Source organism: Biomphalaria glabrata, chromosome 1, assembly GCF_947242115.1.
Source record: "Biomphalaria glabrata chromosome 1, xgBioGlab47.1, whole genome shotgun sequence".
NCBI classification, from domain to species: domain Eukaryota; kingdom Metazoa; phylum Mollusca; class Gastropoda; family Planorbidae; genus Biomphalaria; species Biomphalaria glabrata.
The window spans coordinates 80241654-80264763 of record NC_074711.1 but is presented as its reverse complement, the minus strand read 5'-3'; the positions used below and the strand labels follow the sequence as shown (position 1 = coordinate 80264763).

Here is a 23110-nt window from a genome sequence, read left to right as displayed (position 1 = left end):
ACAATTTTTCGATCGATGGTCTTAGGCGACCCCTACTAAATGGTCATTCGACCCCCAAAGGAGTCACGACCCACAGGTTGAGAACCCCTGGTTTAAAAGCATGTTCAAACCAAAAGATAAAATACACTTAGACTTTGGAAAAATACCCAGCGGTGAAGGCACTGTAATACTCGAACTATGGGGATTATCATGTGGAAGTAAAATTGTTTCACTTAATGGCGAAAATCCTATTTTTAAAACAGTCTTCATCCGGATCCGGGTTTGGGAGAATTAAGAGTTCATAGACAAGAAAACGAATTTAAGTCGATACTCCTAATTTAATCATATTTATATAGTCCGCGCTGCAAAACTAAGCAGATTATTAAAATATGTAAAGATTTAATTAAAAATATGTGATTTATAGATATAAGTTTCACTGGAAATGTATTTAAAACCTAGTTCTTAAATATCGTTTCAAAGAAATGAATCCAATAAACTAAGGACATTGACATTCAGTTTATAAGGTATGGAATGATTAAAGTGATTACTTCCCTTGCACTGTAGTAAACAAGTAAAGAAAACCAGCTATATCTATTAGATTGGAGTATTTAGAGTTAGACTATAGATATATTATAGATCTAGATCTACCATATATATTATATTATCAATTAAAAAGTCTAAACAAAATGACTTAGACTTAGCATGCTAATACTTTAATACTAATATAGTCTAGATCTAATATTGAATATTTACCACCAGCATAAGATGGTCACTGGTGAATTTCAGATTTCAGACTATGTAAAATAATAAATATAATTATTATATATTATTATTATATTCTAGATCTATATTTTAATAAAATTTAATATAAAACTATAACTATAGCAGACTCTAGAACTCTAGTCTAGACTCTAGACTCAAGCTAGAGTAGACCTAGATTCTAGATCTATATAAAAAAAAGTATATTCAATTTTATTCTATTCTCTAGTGACACTAGTCATCACTAGTCACTCACTAGTGAGTTAGATCACTTGTCTAACTTCTAAGACGACTAAGACTAACTTACTTAGTAAAGTCTCTACTCTACTCTTCTTTATAACTTCTTAGTATACTCCTAAACTATGATTAAAAATAGAGTTTTATTTTGGTATGATAAACTCACTTAACATAACTACGTATAGTATAATTATAAGTCATAGACTCAGTAGAAGTCAATACTTGTCAATAGACATATTAATATCTAGATCTAGTCATATACTGATATACTTCATTCATATAAACAGTTGATTGTCTTATTAGACTTCAGGTTCAGCCATAGAGTTAGAGTCATAGACATGATAGTTACCATAGTAAAATAAAATAAAAAATTACTTCTTTGAATCTAGAATCTCAGACTAGTAGAGTCTAGATTCTAGATCTATCTCAGTGTAAAAATCTAGAATCCTGTAAGACTTTTAATAGTCTTAATATTAATAATATTCTAGAGTAGATTAAATTAGACACTGCATTCTACATAACACATTGATCTAGAAAATCTAGAATTAGACTTTCAAAGTTTCATCTCTAGATTTTAGATCCAGATCTAAAATTTAATTATAAGTATTATTCTAGATTTAGTTTACAACTTATTATAATAACTTTATTGTCTTTATATATTGACTATATTTTGTTTTTCAAAGCATTTGAAACATTAATAGATATATCTAGATTTTACTTTAGATTTTAGATATTTAAATTAACTCTTTCTCTCCGTAATTATTTTCCTCATTCCGATAGAATTATTCATTTTTCTCATTTGTATTTTACTATCTTGTTATGATTAAACTTCAAATAACTTTTTTGTTTGTTATTAGAAAATGTTATATTTGGTATCAAATTATAGAAGATTGCATGCTATTTTTTATACAACACAAAATTAAAGTTTATTAAGCTAATAATCGATTTAGTGTAATGGGGTCTAATCAACGTTGGCAACATCATATAATTCTGAGTCTCATCAGTCTTTTTTGAATTAGATAGATATAGATAGATTGATCTATATATATATAGATAATTAAGACTCTTGTCATATTTGTTTTGAATTATTATTGTTGGACATGGATGATTCCATGGCTTTGTCATTACTCTAGATTAGTGTTAAAATTGGCTAATTTGCAGGATTACTTTGTAGGCCTTTAGATAAATTAATTCTAAAGTCTCTAGTATTACCAGAATTGTCAATTGATATATATAGACTAGGCAGTAGACTAAATATAATATTCATGAATGAACTTGCCAGCTTTGATCTAGGTTAAAAATTTATGACTCATTCATTCATGAAAGCTTGCTTCATTGAACTAGCAGAGTAACATCATTTGTGTAAAGTGATAGACAGCCAAGAACACAAGAGTAATATTGAAAGTAGCAATTAACACTAAACCATAACAATAAACAAAATAATGAAATAAAATACTAAGAAAAGAAAATTTAAGATGTTTATCTTAACCAGTACTTCTGTTCTTTTTCGGTACATGCTGGAAGATATTTAAAATAAAAGTACTCTCTCCTTTTGTTAAAGTTGAAACATGATGCCTTTGTTTACATTACATATATACATAAAATCGAACAAAAAAAGACACATTGAAAGAGATAGATTTGTTAAACTTAAATGCTATTAGCAAAGACAAGAGATTGAGTGTACATCAATTCTGATATTAAAAGAAAATCTTGAGAGATGACTTCAATAAGTTTTTTTAATAGCATTTTATTGAAACTTTGAAGTATTTGGACAATATATATATATATATATGCTAATATTTCAAAATTTAATGTAAAATATCAAAATGTTTAAATAAAAAACCTCACTAATATTACAAAATGTGCACCATTTTTGGGTTAATCAAAAAGTAAATGTTGAATTAATAAAAAAATATCTCCTGCTTATAGTGAGAAGAGATGGTAAAAATGTCCTTGTAATCAAATAACTTTCCAATTTATAAAAAAGGCATGTAAAACAGAAACAGGAGAAGAGTACAATCAGTTATTATTTCTGTTTTCAAATTTATATTAGAAGTTTCAGGGTGCTGAAATTTCATTTTGTCCCCTCAAACTTTCCCAGAAATCTTTAGGTCCAAAAAGAAAATATAATTTTTCATAAAAGTCTGTTAGCTGTAAGACAACAGTTGTACCTTCACCAACACACAAGGCCTGTAATGATCAGATACTCGAGGAAATGTACATAGATACATGTGTCTGATTTGACTAAATCTATTGTCAGTTGCCAGCCATAGAAGTTTTATTAAATTCTATTCAAGTAAAAAAAAAAAACGTAAACATGTCTTAGGTGACATGATGACTGTTTTTTACTTTTGATTCTCCCATATGTAACTTTTTAATTTTAAACCATATTATTATTAACTGTCTGGCTAGCGTTGATTAATTCAAAGTTCATGACTGTATTTGGTTATTTTGTTTGTTATTAAGATATATATATGGTCCATAGAATGATCAGGGGAAAAAGGCTGTACTAATAATTCAAAACTCTTTGGCTCCTTTTATAATACAGTTAAAAGACCTTTTTAGCATAATTAAGACTCAGTCTTTATACCCTTAATGATGTTACTGTTTCATTGCAAACAATATATATTAGAATAATATGTTGGCTTGCATTAAAAGTACAATGTTTTCAATTAGAACAAGGACAAGCATTGTGCTTTGGCTGTTATAGCTAGCAATAACAACACAAGTCTTTATGTCACAACTTTTAATGCTTATATATTGTTACGTATCTCACTATCCAGGCTCTCTGCAAACTGCACCATACACCACCAACTTAAAGAACTTGACAACTCTGGGCTTCAAAGTAACGTAATAGTTTAATGTCAATAAATAACAGCCAACACTGTACAATTGGCAGCACGTAACACAAGACTGTACAAATATCTCTCCGCCGTATCAACTCTTGCACTGGTCTCTCTGTCTCGTCTCGGACTTGTACTGAGCCGTTGTAACGAACTGTAGATCGGGAAGTTGTGACTGACTGGTCTCTGATACCTTCGCTCTTTATATAGGGTCCCTACTGGCCTTCTCGAATCGGACAGAACGTCGCTCGACCATTCTGGGTGGTCAGATGACTACAATTCTCGTGACGCTCCTGAGCTGTGTTCACGACGCCGATCCTTCCCGAACCGTCATGTTGAAACTCGTCTCGGCTGACCGTCGTAACTCGTCACGCTCGACCGCTCATCTAGCGCTGGCCTGGGGCGATTGGCGTTGGCTGACTACACACACACACTCCACCCCCATCTGTGCCACCACCAGGTTTATAACACTGCCCCCTCCTTAGATCTGTCCGTCCCGGGCAGATCCGGCTTCACCATGGTACTTGTGGAGTCTGTCGATGTGGACGACCTTTAGTTTGGACCTTGGGCTCTTTTGTATTCGATACACGACATCGTTGATTCTTGTTACCACGCGGTAGGGTCCTTCCCAGTCTGTTTGAAGTTTTGGGGACTTGCCTTTTCGTCTTTGTGGGTTGTACAACCAAACTAGATCGTTCTCATGAAACCCAGCGGCATTGGCCCGTTTGTCGTACCTTGTCTTCACCTGGTCACTGTTGATCTTGATGTTTCTGCGGGCTAGAGCGTGAGTTTTCTCCATCCGTTTTCGGAGATTTGCGACATAGTCTGTCGAAGAGGCTGGCACACTTCCCGGAATCCCGAATAACAAGTCACATGGTAGTTGCAGCTCTCGGCCGAACAACATCTTTGGTGGAGTGTAACCGGTGGTGCTGTGAATCGATCCTCTATATGCCATAAGGAACATTGGGATATAGGTGTCCCAGTCATGTTGATGTTCATCGACGACTTTCGACAGGTGTTGTTCCAGTGTTCGGTTAAATCGTTCTACCATTCCGTCTGACTGGGGGTGAAGAGGAGTTGTGCGTGTCTTTTCGATGCAGAGTACCTGGCACATCTCTTGGAATATCTTGGATTCGAAGTTTCGGCCTTGGTCGGAGTGTAATTCCCTAGGAGCACCAAAACGGCTAATCCAATTCTCCACGAGTGTTTCCGCTATGGTGGTGGCTTCTTGGTTTTGTATTGCATATGCTTCGGGCCACTTAGTAAAATAATCTATCACTACTAGAATGTACTTGTTTCCTTTCTGGGACTCAGGAAATGGTCCGGCTACATCGATCGCTATTCTTTCAAAGGGATTTCCGACGTTGTATTGCTGCATACGTCCCCTCGTTCTCCTGTGTGGGCCTTTTGCTGCTGCACATGTGTCGCACCTTTGGCACCATTCTTCTACATCATCTCGGTAGCCGAACCAGTAAAACCGCTGGCGTACTTTTTCAAAGGTCTTGTTGACGCCTAAATGTGACCCACTGGAATTATTATGGATTTCTTGCAGCACCTCAGCAACTCTCACTTTGGGCAGCAACATCTGTAAGCGATTGCATGTTCCATCTGCCGTTTCCCAGACTCTCTTGAGAACTCCATTGTCGATTGTCAGTGAGTCCCATTGCGCCCAATATGCCTTGGTTGCAGTTCCCTTATCAGAAAGGTGATGCCATTCCGGTCTTTGCCCGTCTTCCTTCATAAGCAGAATGGGAGCCAGATCTTCATCTTTTAACTGGTCTTCTCGAATTCTTTCGTCGGACCATGACTCGGAAGCTTGTACCCCAAGACGTTGGCAATCAATGATAAATCCCTTCTCTTCAACCTTGCTGCAGTGTTTACATTCCATTCTGCAAGGTCGTCGAGACAGCGCGTCAGCATTCTGGTGAGTTTGTCCTTTTCGGTGCTGTGTCTCGAAGTCATAGGTTTGCAAACGTTCAATCCACCTGGCGACTTGACCTTCAGGATTTTTAAATGACAACAGCCATTGAAGAGCAGCGTGATCTGTCCTAAGGATAAATTTTTGCCCATATAAGTATTTGTGGAAATGTTGTATGGCATCCACAACTGCCAGTAGCTCACGCCTTGTGACACAGTAGTTTCTTTCGGCTTTGGACGAGCTCCGACTAAAGTAAGCTATGACCCTCTCAGTTCCATCTACCTTTTGGGATAAGACAGCACCTATTCCAGTATTGCTCGCATCGGTGTCAAGTATGAACGTCTCGCCTGGTATCGGGTAGGCCAGAATGGGTGATGAAACAAGAGCCTTTTTAAGACGCTCAAATGCCTCCTGACATTCTGTTGTCCAAATAAACGGCCGCTTTGGTTCTGTCAATTGATGAAGGGCGCTACAGAGGCCGGAGAAGTTTGGTACGAAACGTCTGTAGTACGTGCAGAGTCCAAGAAAGCTTCTTAACTCCTGGATATTAGCGGGGATCGGCCATCCATTTACAGCTTCAACTTTATCCGGGTCTGTGCTGACTCCTTCCTTCGACACGATGTGCCCAAGGTACTTGACGCTCCTTCTGAACAAGAAGCACTTCTTTGGATTCAATTTCATTTCAGCGTTTCTGATTCGTTCGAATACTTCCTTCAGGTTTGCGATATGTTCCTCGAAGGTTCTGCCTATGACGATAATGTCATCTAAGTACACAAGACACGTGGTCCAGTTAAGTCCTCTTAGCACATGCTCCATTAGTCTTTCAAAGGTTGCTGGGGCGTTGCAGAGTCCAAAAGGCATAACGGTAAATTGCCAGAGACCATTACCAGCAGAGAAGGCTGTTTTATCTCTGTCCTCGGGGTGTAGTCCCACCTGCCAGTAACCGCTCTTCAGGTCAAGGGTGGAAAAGATCTGTGACCCAGCAAGTGTGTCCAATGTGTCGTCGATCCTAGGAAGCGGGTAGCTGTCCTTGTGTGTGGCGTCGTTTAATAATCTATAGTCGACACAAAATCTCGTGGATCCATCTTTCTTCTTTACCAAGACGATGGGTGAACACCATGGACTGTTGGATGGTTCAACAACCCCTTGCTGCCTCATTCGTTCTATGATGTCCATAGCTTCTTGGTGTTTTGCTAGCGGCAGGCGACGTGGTTGCTGTCGTATAGGCCTAGTGTTTCCTGTGTCTATTCGATGCTGGATTAGATTTGTTCGCCCAAAGTCCATTTCATCAGATGGCAATATGTCAGAAAACTCTCTGAGGAATTGTTCTGCCTTGGTGTACTGTTCTTTCGACAAGATCGTTTTGACTTCTGTCAGAAGCTTAGTAACGTGCGGTTCACTGGACTCGAGTCTTTCGTCGGGGTTTTCACTGCTACAGTTTCTTATCATCTCGAGAGCATGGCAGCCAGCAATGGTGCTACCTTCCCGCAAATGTTTCTCTACTGTACCGAGGTTCATAATTCTTACGGGCACCATTAGGTCTTTCCCAATCCTGACTAGTGTCTTTCCTACTGCTATCCCGTTGGGGTTGGTGTCCAAGCTTTCTACCAGCGCTGTTCCTGTCGTGGGATAGCTGTCCTCAATTTTCCCCCAAATGATCATTTCTGACTTAGCAGGCAAGGTTGTATTTTCTACCAACTTAATCCTTCTGACACGGCCATCTTCTTCATTCTCGTCGCCAAGCAAGGGTACTTCGAGGTCTCCACATTGTAAAGTGCCTCCGCCGATATTTAAGGAAATGCCATATTTCAGCATGAAGTCGAGCCCTATTATGCAGTCATCTGTGACGTCAGCAATCAGGAATTCGTGTTTGAATGACTGATTCCCGATCTGGACTGTTATGTCGATCAGGCCTTTTATGGGCATCAGTTCTCCACTAGCTGTTTTCAACGAGTAGGCCCTAACTGGCGTTTTCTTGCTACTGTCCACTTTATCCGTCCGTATGACTGATCGTGAAGCACCAGTATCTAGGAGGAAGTGATAATTTTGACATCCAATTTTTCCATTGATTTTCAGACTCTGTATTTTATTTGACCAATAAAAGCAATAATAATGTATTGAAATAGTACAAGTTGTAAGGTAAAGCATTGTTTGATGACTAATTTATAAGCCATTATACAAGTGCTTGATAATAAACCCATTTGCAAGTGACTTGGAGCTTTGAATGGCCATTTTCTACATGGCTTTAGGGACCACCTCATAGGTGGAGTATCTTTCTTATTTTACAGCATAGTTTAGAATTAATCAAAACTGACTGTTGTAGTACTGGTGCCAAGTATTTCAAATAAATATAACTTTATTTTTTAAGATTACCATAGCAAGAAGGCAAAAACATACTAAAGGATGTCATAATGGAAACATCAAATGAGAAGGAAAAAGTATTTTCACGATTGCTGGCATTAAATCCCATAGATGTCAAGGATGAGTTAGACGAGGTAAGAATTCTGACTTTGACCTCTCACTGACTTTTAGACTTGTATTTGATCATATTTTCTTAGCAAATAAATGCTTAGCCATTGTGAATAGTAAATACTTCTGTAATGCTTGTTTCAAACAGAAGCTGGAGAAATGTTACAACGTTGTTATGGGTCTGACAGCTAATGGCTCAGAGAGAGAAGTCAATGATGCATTGAATGCATATGTAAGTCAATTTTTTTTTTTTGTTGTATATTTTGGTATATATATAAATCATGAATTCATAACATTGACTTAACAAATTTAGGAATAAAAAAATACAAAAGTCACCAAGAAACACCTGCTTAAAATATTTGTCTTTTATATGAATGGTCACATCATGGTCATTATATAGGAGAAAAATTCTTGAGTCTCTAAATGAGTTGCGATTAAATAACTTTTGTCTCATTCAAAGGCTGTGAGTGGAACTGGATGCTAGTGAGCTTTAGATTTTACAAATAAATGTTTCAAGTAGTCATGGCAGTTGAGGCTACACCAAAAAAAAAACATGTGTGACTTGACAAGAGAGCTAGAAAGAGAAGAGCACAATGAAACCTGTGCCAATAAATTGAAATACTTTGAAAGTCTATTGGTAATTCTATGAGTGCAAGCATAAAACTACACTCTTTCTAGTCTTGTAACAATCAATGGCAAAGTGTGGTAAATAGGTCCTATTAAAAAATTATGACGAAAAGAAACATTGTTCATCAATGGAAAATGAACAATTCATTATTTGGGTCAGAGCATTCTTCAAAAAACAAAACTATCCAAACCAGAAGTGAAAGTGACATGCATATTTAATTTTAATAAAATGTTCATGTTAAAAAAAACTGCTAAAGTAGCCATTTTATTTCTTTGATTATTTTGTGTAGGTTTCTAAGAGTAATCTGCAGCACGATGAAGTGCAGTGTGGATTTCTTTATGCCATCCTTGTTGACCAAAAAATACATATTAAGGTAAAGAAGATAGCATATATTGTACAAGAAATAGATGTTTCATAATGATAAGTGTTTTAATATTTATTATTTTTTTTTTTTTTACATTAGAACAGATAAACTTAGCTGATTTGTACTTATTGACTTTATTTAATCCTGGACAATTATTGTTCCCAGTGTTTCAGAGAACTGAATTTAGTAGCGCGTGATGGCCTTACATGTCTCCTGACAAAAATCAATCAAATAGTATATGAAAAATGGCTAAAACTTTTGGATCTAGCAAAAGGACAGGTACAGTTTTCTTTCGAATGTTAATATACTTTTTCATTTCAGTTTTATTTCTTGGGAACAGTTAACTAATAAGTTTGTTGGCTGTAAGTAAACTCTTAAGTTATGGTATCATTTTTTAAATTGTCAACTGTTTTAACATGAAAAAGCTTAACTGTTTTGTGTTTGTTTTTTTTTTAGATGCTTTGGCTTTGCAGAGAGCTTGTAAAAATGAATGCGTTGGGAGCTGATAGTGTGTGCATTGGTATACTTCGACAAATAGTGGGTAAGTAGGCATTTGTGGGTGTGCAAGGATTTCATTGCAATATCTAAGATGCCAAAGCTAGAGAGAAAAGAGTTGACACAATTTTTTCTGTTTTGTATGGAAGTGACAGATTCTTTTCAAATAATTAACAATCCTGCCTACAGTATGATGACAGAGGATAAAGACAAAGTTATAACATTTTTTTTGCATACAGTTTAAAATTCTTTAAAAAAAAGTTACAAGATGGTGCTTACGCCAGTAAATGTAGTCAAACTTTGATATATTTGTTATGAAATGTCTATATTTATTGTCATTTTTGAACAAGTTTATTCATCATTAGTTTGTGACAAATTCAATAATCCATTAGTTTGTGATACATTTGAACGTCAATTAATTTTTTAGAAATGTATGTATTTATGAATATTTCAGGAGGTGATACATCACAGAGGAACATCTGGCTAGCTGAATCTATGTTAGAGCTATTTCTTGATCATAAGTAAGTTATAAGAAACCTTTAGACCTGAAATCCATTAAATTTTTTCTCTGAAGTTTATTTCTATCATTTATGCTATAAATTTAAAACATGGAGGATTCATTTGTTGAAAGAAAAATTTTATTTTTCTTCAGAGCATTCCTTCCTAAAAATCTATCATTGCTGGCAACAGTCATTTACACATATCTGAGGATTATTGTAGACCATGGCACACCAAACTTGGCTAATCTGCGGCAAAAAGAGGTGGAACTTTGTGTCAATCTCTTGAGAAACTATGTAAGTGTTTTATTTCTCTAGCTGTGTTTTCTACATACTTAAGACCTAAAAGACTATCAGAAATGTGATTTTGAAGTGACATTAGGGTGGAATACAATGGTGGTATAACATTGTTATTTTAAGTGATGAGAAGAGATAAACTCTTAAGTGGTCATAATAATTAAATATTTGTTTCTATCATCAGTGGCAAGAGTGCATGCAGATAGGCAGAGACTTAATACGTCTGCTACAGAATGTTGCCAGAATTCCAGAGTTTGATGCATTATGGAGGGATATTTTATTTAACCCAACAGTACTTTCACCAACATTTACTGGTAAATTTCATCTCTGGCAATAATATTTTGAAGTTGCATATACTTCATTTATTTATTTATTTAAAGAAAATGTTTGTGATTGTCTATGTTTGTTTTCAGACCATTACATTTTGTATTAAAACAAACATATTCTGTTTAAAACTTTTGTTTTAGGTGTTGCCCAACTTTTACAGATAAGAACTTCCAGGAAGTTTTTAATAGCACGGCTGACCCCTGACATGGAAAACAAATTAATTTTCCTCATAACAAAGGTAATGTACATTTTTTAAACACTGTTTTACTAATTTTTTTTTTTTGCCATTCAATAATTGCTACCATTGTAATTTTATAGTTGATTTAATTGTGTTTTGTAATGTTAATATCCTATGTGTTCTTGAAGGTCAGATTTGGAGCTCAGAAACGTTATCAGGATTGGTTCCAGAGACAGGTGAGCACTTTGATTTTTATTTCATTTTAAGCTGGCATTTAATGTTTCTTACAATTTCTCTGAATAATAAATTTTTGAAATAGCCTTTATACCAAAAATATTTATGCTGTAATGTTGTTAATTTCTTCTCAATTTTAAACGCTTTGCCTTTAGCTACACAATTTTTTTTTTAAATCATAAAAGTTGGTTGATTTAGTTGACAGCTTGGTATTTGTCATCATTCGTTATCTGTTATTTGAAAGTTGCTTTATTTAATTGCCAGTATCTGTCCACACCTGAAAGTCAGTCACTTCGATGTGATTTAATTAGATATATCTGTGCTGTGTTCCATCCATCCAATGAACTGCTGTGCTCAGACATCATACCCAGATGGGCTGTCATTGGTTGGCTTTTGACTACCTGCACAGTAAGTTCTTGTCTTATTTTTGTTTTTACATCATTTCAGTAACAATTCTTAATTTAAGGAAAAAAATGGAAATGGCTCTTTAATAGAATTAGCTTTGTTAGATTGTATGCAGTTGAACTCTTTTTGAAACTGCATATGCTTTAAAGTTCTCCTTTCCTCAACACCTTCATCTTTCTTTAATATCATGCAAATATATAAATTTGAAAATATGTTCCTTACATTTGTAATGATTTGCTTCAATTAACATTTATATTTTTTTGCTGTAACTTCAGATTACTTTTTTTTTTTGTTGAGACTTTTTTTTTTCTTTCCAATGTTCAATTTACTTAGTATAGATTTTTTCAATAAGCACAAACGTTTTATTTTCAATTTTAAAAAATGAATCTATGCAAAGTCGCTTTAAAATGAAAAAAAAAAAGTTCAGTCTAAAATGCTGTCATTTTTATTTTCCCACAGTCCAATGTAGCAGCATCTGATGCTAAATTAGCTCTTTTTTATGACTGGCTTTTTTTTGATCCAGAAAGAGACAGTATTATGAATATTGGTCAGTATTTATTAAATTAATTTTCATTGCTAACGTTTTGCTTTTTATATACGTAAGTTTCACCATACAGTTAACTTTGGCTCAAGTATTTTTTTTTCCATCAAATAATTTGCTTCTTGGATTTCTTATTATTGTTATTATCAAATCAAATTCTTATTTCTGACACTATAAATAATTTGTAATTCTTTAATGATTTTGTCATTCATTATGTTTCTATTACAGAGCCAGCAGTGCTTGTGATGTTTCATTCAATGAGACCTCATCCTGCCATTACTGCAACATTGTTAGACTTCATGTGCAGAGTGAGTTGCAGTTCTTGTTATTTTTTATTTAAAAATATAGTCCTTATAATCAAAACCAATTTCCAATGTAGGATCAGTAAAGCAATCTTAGTCTTAGTTTCTTATTTCATTTTTTTTTTCAGTGACTGTAAACTAATGTGCTGCTATAATAGCTGATTTATCTAGTTAAATTATTAAGAGCTGCTTTTTTTTTTTACTTTCCTGTTCAGATAATGAACAACTTTAGCCCGGGTCATACATCACAAATTAAAAACAGCATTTACACAGCTCTGCGAACCATTTTAGAGAAAAGAGTTTTACCGTAAGTATCCACAGTTTCTTCTTATTATAGAAATAAAATTGGGTAGTGTAAGCTGGTAAAAGTTCTAAAAGTCTTGTTACTTTATTGAAGAAATTAATTCACAAAAAAATCTGTAATGTTTTATTTGTGATTTTTAAAATTGATGACTGTTAAGTTAAACCATTCATTATAATTCTTGGCAGGCATTTTATACGATTGATTTACAGACATTTCTATCCATCTACTTGTTACTAATGTTGTAAACAAAAAATATAGAACAATTTTTATGCCTTATTATTTTACAGGAGGAATATGCTGGCTTTTGTGGTAAAGCACTTGTCTATTGGACTGGGGGGGGTGGGGGGTTGTTGTCCTGCATTCATACTTCAGTTTAGACTAGTTAACCGTTTGCCATAGAAACAGATGTTCCATAATCTTTCCCATAGATTGTAAGATCTGAAAAGGTTACCTTAACCATATCCCCTTTATTATTGTACAGGTCGCTATCTCCACTGTTTGACAATCCCAAGTTGGACAAAGACTTGAGGAATCTCCTGCGAGAGAACTTTGTTGAGTTTTGCAGCCATGAAGGTAGTACTAGTTGTAAAACTAATTCAAGGCTAGTCCGAGCATCCACTGATACTATTAATTTATCAGATAGAGAAGACAAAATCAATGAAGATGAGTGTTGGAAAGGTATATTATCCGCGAGAATTGGGTTTTGTTTGCTGTTAAATTTTTTTTTTTTGAGGCATTTATAATCTTGCAATTGGCGACATGTGTTGGGTTAACCTGTTTCTAACATTTTGTTTTTATATTTTCAATTGTTTTACTTCACTAGCAAGCAGAGTTTGAAATTTAGAAGCTAGGTGATATAGATATATTAATAACAATTACAAATTTTAATTACTTGTATTCATTTAAAAAGAATTTAAAAATTTTTAAGGCATTTTAAGATTTTTCAAATTAAGTATCAAATTGGTTATGCAGCGCATTTCCACCATCATAGAAATACATATAAATTGGATTATGTTGAATGAATTTTAAATGATCAAATACTGGACTAAATTCTTTTTGTTTGTTTTCTTCCTGTTCAATCAAATGGTTTATTTGGAAGTAAAATGTCTTTATATTATCTAATGCCAGTGTCATCTATTTGTAGTTCTTATTTTTCAGTGTTTCCCAAACTTTTAATATCCCTTCTATAATTTGTGTAACTTTGAGTACCCTTCGCCCCAAAAAATGGATTTAGTTTAATAACAATCAAAATATATTTATCTTTTTGGTACTTATGCAACATAGTAATAAACAAAAAATAAAATTGTTCATAATGAAATACAAGTTTGTAAATAATTAAAATTAAAGAATAATAAAAGTGTGATTTAAAATGTATTGATATTTTATTTTAATTTATTAACTGAACATAATAAATAAGTATAAAAAAAAAATCTGCATGGTTAATGAGGTGCAATACATCCCCCCATTAAACTCTTCCCATACCCCTAGGGGGTATGTGTACCACACTTTGGGAAACACTGCTTTACAAGTTCTGGTCATATTTGTAACATAACTCTTTGTGAATCTAGTCCCTAAAGATGAAGCTCTCCCCAAAGATGACTTGGACATGGAGACTGGCAACAATCACAGTGGGGAGAATAACTTGTCTGATGCTTGCTTCAGTGATGATGAAGAAGATAATGTGCCCTTAGGTAGGAGATAAAAGTATTGCTTAAATTACATTCTTCTTTTAATTCAGAGTATAAAAATAGCACAATGTCATTTCAACATTTTTATTTTGTAATAGAGAACTGATTTCATTAAAGTTCTATTTTTTCAATTTGTTAACACTATTTTGGCAAAGATGACCGAATTTTTTTTTTCATTGGTTATCAAATATTTTAAAACACTTTGAGGTGTTCTAATGACATTGTTTCACATTCACAATTCTCAAACTGTGGAAACCAAACTTGTTGACAATGAGAATGCTAAGGCTATCTTTTTTTTTTCAACTTTCTCATATCTGTCTGAAATCAGGGAAATTATAATGTGATAAAGCATTCCCTTATCAGTGTGTCGGGTGTTTGATTCCTAATCATGAATAGGTAAGGGTAACTTTCTTGTTGCGATTACTACCTTGCTGGGAACACTCATCAATTAAGTGTTAATTTACATTAGTTTCAGTGTATAGTATGAAACCCTGAATTAAGCACTGCAGTTATTTCAGTTACAGACATGCATGCACTACGTGACTTGAATGACTCTCACATTGTAGTATGGACTGCATCGTTACTATGCCACTTCATCTCACTGTGCCAAAGCATGTGCTGTAGATGCCTGGAGAATGGACTTCTGGACATCTATGTTGCATTTCCCCTGACCACTTAGGTGTGAATAATATTTATTCAATTCTCAATTTCAGGAAAATTAAAAGAAGATGTTGGTTTTCGACCCATTAAAGAATCTCCAGCTTATGTCCCAGTGGATATTACAGAACATATAAATCAACTGTCAGGACAGATACATGATCTAACAGTGGAGCTGCAAGGAGAAAGGTATTGAACTGTCATTAATAATTGAGTCCTATTAATCATTTGTGCTTCAAATCTTTTATAGTATTCAGATCAATTGGAAATAACCAATTAAGTTTTATATGGTAGTGCAATATAAATATCAAAGTATTAGATAGCTAGCTTGATATCAAGTTTGGACAGTAATACATTTGTTTTGGAAGATTCATCAAATGTACTAACAAAGCAATTTAAAGACTTAGCTGAATAAGTTCAACACTGCCATACTATTTCAGAAATCAGGAAATGCAGTGTGATCTGACTGATAAGTTAATGCAAGTAGTGATACAGGAGGTAAATAACCATTTTAGTGTTACTCATGTTATGCTTACCTAAAATTTTTAGAAAAATTTGTATGTATGTCTAGATCTCATTGTTACAAGAAAATTAAGAATAGTTCCTTCTTCATTTAGGAGGACTTTGATCAGGAGCAAGCATCTGCACTGGCCACCTGCTTATGTCAAATATTGAATCCAGAGTTTCACAGCAAGTTGTTTCCACAGGACATTGATGAGGAGTAAGTAGTGATGGACAATGTGTGTCAGTATCAAGTTTTAAAGATTCAGCCTGATTAGAGTGAATGAGTTTGTTTCAATTAACTTTTCATCAATGAAATTTGATTCCATGCAGTATCTTGTGATGATCATTCTGTCTTTTCTTTCTTCCTCAGATCCATAGAGGATTCAATAGGATCACCATTGTTTGTCATTTTTAGGTAGGATTTGTTGGATTTTTTTGTCAAGCTATAATTTTAATGTAGGTTTTTAAAATTTTGTTTCTACCTATCATATCATATTTGGTTGACTTTTAACTTCTGCCCTTGGGGTTCTCAGGTTTTTAAGTCAGATGTCAGAAGAAGATCCCAGGCGTCAGCCTGTCCTACAACTTCTGGGAGAAATGTATTTAAAACAACCTCGTATTGGTTATATGCTTTTGTATTTCCTTAAAGTTAGGTAAGGAAGACTGTTATGTTGACTTGAAACAAGTGTACATTAATTTACTCTTAATCATTGTATACCCGAACAAATGTAATACATTCTCAATTATTGAAGTGTTTTTTGTTTTGGCAGTAAAGGGAGTGATGAAAAAATGGCAACTTATAAAGATTTTTGTCAGAACCTGGATAACAAAGATTTGAAAACCTGTTTGATTAATGACCTCAAGGTAGTCAAATATCTTGTTTATTATTGTTCACCATGCAAACTGAAGTTTTTTTTTTTTTTTAAAATACTATGAATGAATTTAGAAGTAATATTCTATATAATCAACTTAAAGCTAAATATTTCATTAGATGCAAATTTACTTTTGAATAAAACAATATTAAAAAATGTATGATGCATGTATACTATACAAGAAATGCCCTGTGCAGCCATCAAGACTTTAGATATTTAGAACTGACTTATGTTGTTTAACAATTATTGTAACTGAATAATAATCATTTTAAAAATTTCATGATATTTATTCATTTCTGGAACTTCTTAAATACATTTGAAGTTTCTTAGAACTCATTTTTCTTCTAGCCAGTTTTTGCTGCTAAGCTGTAGATTCTTTTTACAGTTTGTAAATAGTGTGCTGCTCTTCTCAGAAGGACACATGGAAATTCCTTAGTGTTGAGTAGTGTAGGATATATTAGAATCTTGGTGGCATAAAACATACACTCTCATATTCCCATAGTCCTCCACTTAGTCCTAGTTAATGTTCAGCTGTCCCCTGTTCCAGTCACTCTTCACACAGAAACAAAAGGTTACTAAGATTTGTTATGTGCAGTAATGACCAAAGTGTAGAAAGACTTGTCCAAACATATTTTGTTGTGTTCTGTTCCCCAGCTTTGTCAGACAGATGATGTTCGTTTGTTTACATACCTCATACCTGACATATACACTCATGTAAGTACAAATATCAAAGTACAAGTTGGTTAAAATAATTTGGAGGCACACTTTTACTAAATACTGCCTTTGACTGTACAACAAGAATAAGAGTGGTAGTTCTGACAGAATATCTTTATTTTTATTTGCTAGTATGTCTAATTAAGAAGATATTTTACATTGATAAACTAGTATGTTCTTAACCAGAAAAAAAAATGAAGAATGACCATGTCACTAATTACTGACATGACTCTCGAACTGTGTGGTAAACAGGAATATCAGCACATATTATCACAACTTTTTAACTGTATGTAAAAAATAGATACATAAAAAATTAGAATCAAATGAGGTTTGGAAACATGTATGACAATTTATAAGAAAAATATAGTTTGGGATTGATAAAATAATAAAATTTTGGTGTTAGCATGAATGTACACTATAAACTCAATTTAATATCTCTAGACTACAGTTGTTATTATAATCTTTCAAAAGAGATCAAATTCATCAAGATAAATGCAGAAATTTTTAACATTATTTTTTTTCAAATTAAAACTCTATTAAAATTCAATCGTTTAGTTGGAGTTTCACAATATTAATTTCATCTGTATTACAAATAAAAATTAATTGTATACATTTTATTTTCTCTTCATTTTATCTGATTTTTACATATCTAAAAATAAATAAGAAAAAGCTTAGACACTTGAAATATACAGAATGTTATTTATTAATTTATTAGTTTCATTTTTTTTTCGTAACATTTTTTTTTACCTTTCATCCTCCTGCAGTTTCCAAATATAGCTGTTGGCAATGCAACTATTTTAAATTTAATTGTTTCCAGTATTGATGGCTCACAAGTAAGTCTTTGTAAAAGTCAATTATAACTAATTATAATTGTTGTAAGTAATATTGGAAAAAAATGTATGCCTTTTTTTTTCCCCTTATCAGCTGCAAGATTTGATCTGTCAAATATTACAAGGACACTTGCTGATGTTTAAAAACAGAGAAACATTTTTAGCCATACTTAGTAAGTATTCTTTGTCTTTTTTAAAATTCTTTAATTTCTTTCTTTTTTTTAAAATTCTTTTCATCACTAGTTTGTATTTGTTTATCACATATCCATATATATCTAAATTTTAGATGCCAGTTTGGACTGGGAGACCATTGAGCAATATTTTTTGTGGCAGTTGGTTATGGCACACAACATACCTGTTGAACATATTTTACCCATTTTGCCAAAATTGGAATTCACTGGTAAGGTTTGGCAAACATTATAATATTGCTAGGCTGTCACTGTCAGGCTGTCAGTGACATTGACAGTCCTAAGGAAGTGCCACTTCATTTAAGCACTAGTTATTGAACAAAGACAATATACTTTACATTGAAAATGTTGTAAACCTTTTTTTTCTTTTAAACCAGCAATGTGCATTGTAAACTTTAAAAACAAATTCTTGTTAAATGAATTGAACTTTAGCCCTCATTTGAACCTTTTGGTAATGAATGGTAGTGTATTGCTAAGTAAGCACAGATTCATTTTGAAACTTAGGGTAATAAATAGTGGCATTTGCTAAGTAGGCGCAGATCGTGTAGAAACTTGTAGTAATGAATTGTTGCCGATTAATTTAAAAAAAAAGACTTGTTAACTTTAATATTGATAAGAAACAAATGAACCCAATATATACTATTACAATAAAAATTTTAGTTTGTAATGTTATCTTCAATAAACTATGTGTTTTCATTCTTGCAGCTAATGCAGAGGCTTTGACAAGTTTAATGGTCTTGCTAAAACAAGTCAGGTAGGTGTTTTGGTTGTTTGATAAGCTGAATGTTTTTACTGGAGCATCTGCGGTATTGTGTGCAGATAAAAAATATTAATTGCGATTGTTACTTCTCCAAACCTGTGTTGCAGTCCAAGCTGGGAAATTTTACGCCCTGTGTTGTCCAGGGAATGCAAGAAGACAGACTACTTTACTGTGTCCATTCTGAAGTACTGGGCTCAGGAACATGAGGATGTGCTTGCTGAGCTCATTCATAAGCAACTGACCAAACTCAATGGCACCCCCAAGAAAAGACAGAGGTAATTGTAGCGTTATCACTTGTACATTTGATCACTAATTGATTTAATTTAGGCCTTTAGGAAAATGTTTCAAAATATGACTTTGATAATTGCAGGGCTGGTGGCACGAAAAAGGATCATCCCACTGTTGATCAGATCCTTGCACACCTTGATCACATGCGACAAGTGTGTAGAAATATATCTTGTAAGTTGTTTTTGTTTTCATTCTTTCAATATCTCTGTCAATTTCCACTTCCTAATCTTTTTGACCTAAGGATTTAGTTAATGAGGAACTTGCTTAAAGATTGCACAGCTGAAGTTTTCAAGTAAATTATTGTAGCGAAAAAAGAAATCATACAATTTATAGGCTTTTCCATCTCAATTAGTATAATAAAAGCATTAATATTTTTTTTTCTCACTACCCTGTACATTAAACGAAATATTTGTTGAAACTTGAAGCTGTATCCTTAGGAAATGTGTTCGGTTTGATGGTAAAGCTGTTCTTCAAGTGTTTTATAAATCTTTTTCTGTTCATGTTTCAGTTTTAAATCATGAAAATGTTCAACATGCCCTCCAACAAGTGCAGATAACTGCTAGTGAAACACAGAAAACAAAGTAAGTAGATTCTCAACGAAGACTTGCTTTGGCTTGCTCCAATGTCATTGAGCTTGCCATGGGAAGAACTCTATTATTGACTTACATAAACATTTGATTTAATAAAGTCATTTAGTCAAAAACTTAATAAATTGTTTTGACCTTGGCTTTTTAGGTTGGAATCCTTAAATTTGTAGTTCAGATCTGTCCGCCACATTGAATTTATTATCCTTTAGCATTTATTTCTAATAAAACAATTACAATTTTTATTAGGTTATTTCAACTAAATTTGTCTTATGAAGATGAATGTCTAGAATAACATTGTCATTTTCTTAAAATATACATTACTAACTCTATGTCCATGAACTATGTTGCCCCTAGGTACAGTGATTTGCTGGCTCTAGCAGAAGACATAGATGAATTCAAAACTGTACGTGTCCTAAGAGGGAGGAAAGCCTCCAATGCAAGTGGTCTAAGTCCAAAGTATTCCAAAAGTAAAAAGTCAGCTGAGAGTGAGAGTGGTAGTGATTCATCTGATGTAAGTAATAGTCTTGATATTTTATTGTAAAACTTGCATGTTCAGATTGAAACCAAAGATTTGGAAGCTATCACCATTATGTAACTTAACAAGAAAAAATCATAATTAGTACATGAAACACTTTTAGTGCTATACCAATGACATCTGTGGATTTTATGTCCTGAGAGACAATCTTTTCCATTTGAAACTTCATGTGGCTATAGAGTCCAGTCCTTGAGAAACATGCATGGTCATAAGATGTGCATTTAAAAACACAAGAGGCTGCAACGTTTTCAGCCATTTTTCTTTCATCTGGTGTGTGTTCTTCTATCCTGGACTCCTTTATGTTTGCAGTCCAGATATCGCCAATCAGTAGCTTTTTTTCTACCAACATTTGATGTCGACCTTGAAATGTTTAATGTCATGCTTATAGTGAAATATACATGTTGCAAATTGAGTTTGTTTTGATAAACAAGTGTTTTGATTAGTAGCTAAACCAAGGACTGAATTATGCTCTATACTAACATGACTGCGTGTTTCCTCCCGTAGGACGACAGCAAACCACAGACCAAGAAAAGAAAGAAAGTTACCAATGCTGATGATGAGAGTGATTGAGAGAATACATCAGGAAGTGTACAGAAATATCCCATTACATCCATGTCATACTGACATCAGTACATCCATTCATCTTCCCTCATCATCTTCCCGCCCCCTGACAGTTTCATGTGTAAAACCTTTTTGGGTTTCTACTTGTATATTTTTACCCATTGTTTCAGATCAAGTGTTTTGTTTTTTTAATTCTGATTTACATACAACACTTTTTCAAAGGACGAAATGTGATGACGAATACAAAAATATTGTTACATTTATTGATGTATTATTTTTAAATGTTGTGACATCTTATGTCATGACGTCCATGCAAACACAGACACAATAAACATAATTGTGTTATTATGCTGTTGGTTAAACTCTTGTTTTTAAAATAAATACTAGTTAGTAACAGTGCTTTGTCTCTGAGAAAAAGTTGGTAATGGATTTGATGCAAATTGAAAAGAATGAGTGAGCAAAGAATCGTAAAGTTTAAAAGTTGTATATTATGACAGTAACCTTTTTTTTTTTCATCTCCCAAATAGAATAGCCACCCTTATGATTCCCACCCCCTACTAAATATTTGGTCATTTAGAGTCCCATGTTCAAAGGTTTGCAGTTTCTGTAGCAATTAAGTATTTTTACAAGGTGGAGTTGCTAGTCCCATGCCAAACCCTCCTCTATAGGCCTTTAAGGATAACAAATTTTTTCTTTTGCTTCTCGGAAGGAAGAATTGGATAGTGACACTCGTATCCATACACACATTTCCTTGGTCTGAAAGATCAAAATACTTCTGGTCTTTCCCACATTTCCTCTAGGCATATTTGGCCTGACAGGTTTTAAAAATTTGTCTACTATTTAACAGTCTGATGAAAACACTCCTTAAACATTTTGGTCCACCCTCTAAGGCTTAAACAGTTACTTGTTCCCCCAACGTACTCAAGTACTGTCATTGTGATAAAATAACTTTGCTTTTCATTTCCCTGTTGCACATGTACTTGAGCAGGGGCTAAACAGTGTTACTCTGTGCTCTGGAAAAAGGAAAATAACTTCTTTTATAAAGTGTTATTTATTTTTAGTTTTTAATTGAAAAAAACCCCATTGAAAATGAAAATAAAAGTCATGAGAAAAAGTAGAAAAAATTTAGTGTAACAGCAGAAAATCAAAAAGTCCAAAAATACTACCTCCCCCTCCTTTTTCCAATTTATTTGCTTCAGTCAATGTTAAGGATACACATTTTCATTTCATTTCTGTAGCTTCTTACTGCACACTCCAAGTTCTTGAAAGTAAATACATGTACATTCTTTGGCTCATCACTTTGAGATCTAGCTTAATTCCTAATAAAAAAGATGATTAATTCATTTGCTATGCCTATTTGAGTGCCATAGACATTCCTTTTTGAAAAAAAATTCTATTAAGACATTCAAACTTGAGTGGAATAACACATTTTAAGTTTGGAAAAGTTAACAGTTACAAGATCTTCATGTAGGTAGTTTTAGAATCTTCCATTTTTTTAATCCAACCTGATTAGTACTTAATATTATTCCAAGAATATGGTAGGGAAAAAATGCTATTTCTGATTGTCCTTAAGGCAGTGTTTTTCAGGGGCAGGCTGATACTGAAGTGTTTTCTAACATAGAGCACACTTCATTCTAGTGAAAAAAAAAGTTGCAGATCATATTAAGTGTAATAAAGGAGGCAGCATGGTTAATACTATTTTATGTTGGAACAGTTGAGTTATTTATTGCGCACATCTGTGAAGTCATCCTGTAGACGTCTTACTGCTGACCTTTTTATTTATCGCCATACAAAAGTTGTCAACATACAGGAGAATTTCTAACATAAGAAAGAAAAGAATCACAATTGCATAGACATTTTGAAATGCTTTAAGTTTTGAGTAGATATTGTTAGAGATATCTCTCACAAAAATGGAATAAATTTTATGTCTTTATGAGAAGATGAAACGATGTTTAAAATATTTTATGTTTAACATATGCAATAATGTCATTTTACTTGGTTAATAATCTAACATGCACTGATAACTTCATTGAAAATACGCACCCCCCCCCCTTTTTTTTTGTCAGGGTGGGGAGTTTGAGAAACTGCTTTAAAGAAATGTTAAGCTAGGGTAAGACAATGAAGGATTTATTGACTACAAAGAATTAAT

General features: G+C 33.6%; 1 protein-coding gene across 2 annotated transcripts; it reads left to right on the top strand.

Annotated features, from left to right (window-relative positions):
- The first annotated feature begins 231 nt into the window (after positions 1-231).
- On the top strand, positions 232-21309 carry LOC106079753 (integrator complex subunit 3-like). 2 transcript variants are annotated; one of them, XM_056017859.1, is made up of 33 exons: positions 232-503; positions 8105-8231; positions 8354-8437; positions 9123-9206; positions 9363-9476; positions 9654-9738; positions 10147-10213; positions 10345-10486; positions 10671-10800; positions 10954-11051; positions 11180-11227; positions 11490-11633; positions 12090-12177; positions 12400-12479; positions 12689-12780; positions 13259-13350; positions 14346-14468; positions 15179-15311; positions 15563-15620; positions 15740-15843; positions 15997-16041; positions 16160-16279; positions 16397-16490; positions 17153-17212; positions 17977-18045; positions 18137-18215; positions 18329-18442; positions 18936-18984; positions 19098-19265; positions 19361-19449; positions 19787-19859; positions 20220-20376; positions 20905-21309. In XM_056017859.1, the coding sequence occupies exons 2-33, from the start codon at positions 8148-8150 to the stop codon at positions 20968-20970; spliced, it is 3033 nt and encodes a 1010-aa protein (XP_055873834.1). In that variant the 5' UTR covers positions 232-503; positions 8105-8147; the 3' UTR covers positions 20971-21309. The 2 variants fall into 2 exon arrangements, with proteins under 2 accessions (XP_055873834.1, XP_055873827.1); XM_056017852.1 differs by having other exon boundaries at positions 13259-13455.
- The last annotated feature ends 1801 nt before the right edge of the window (positions 21310-23110 follow it).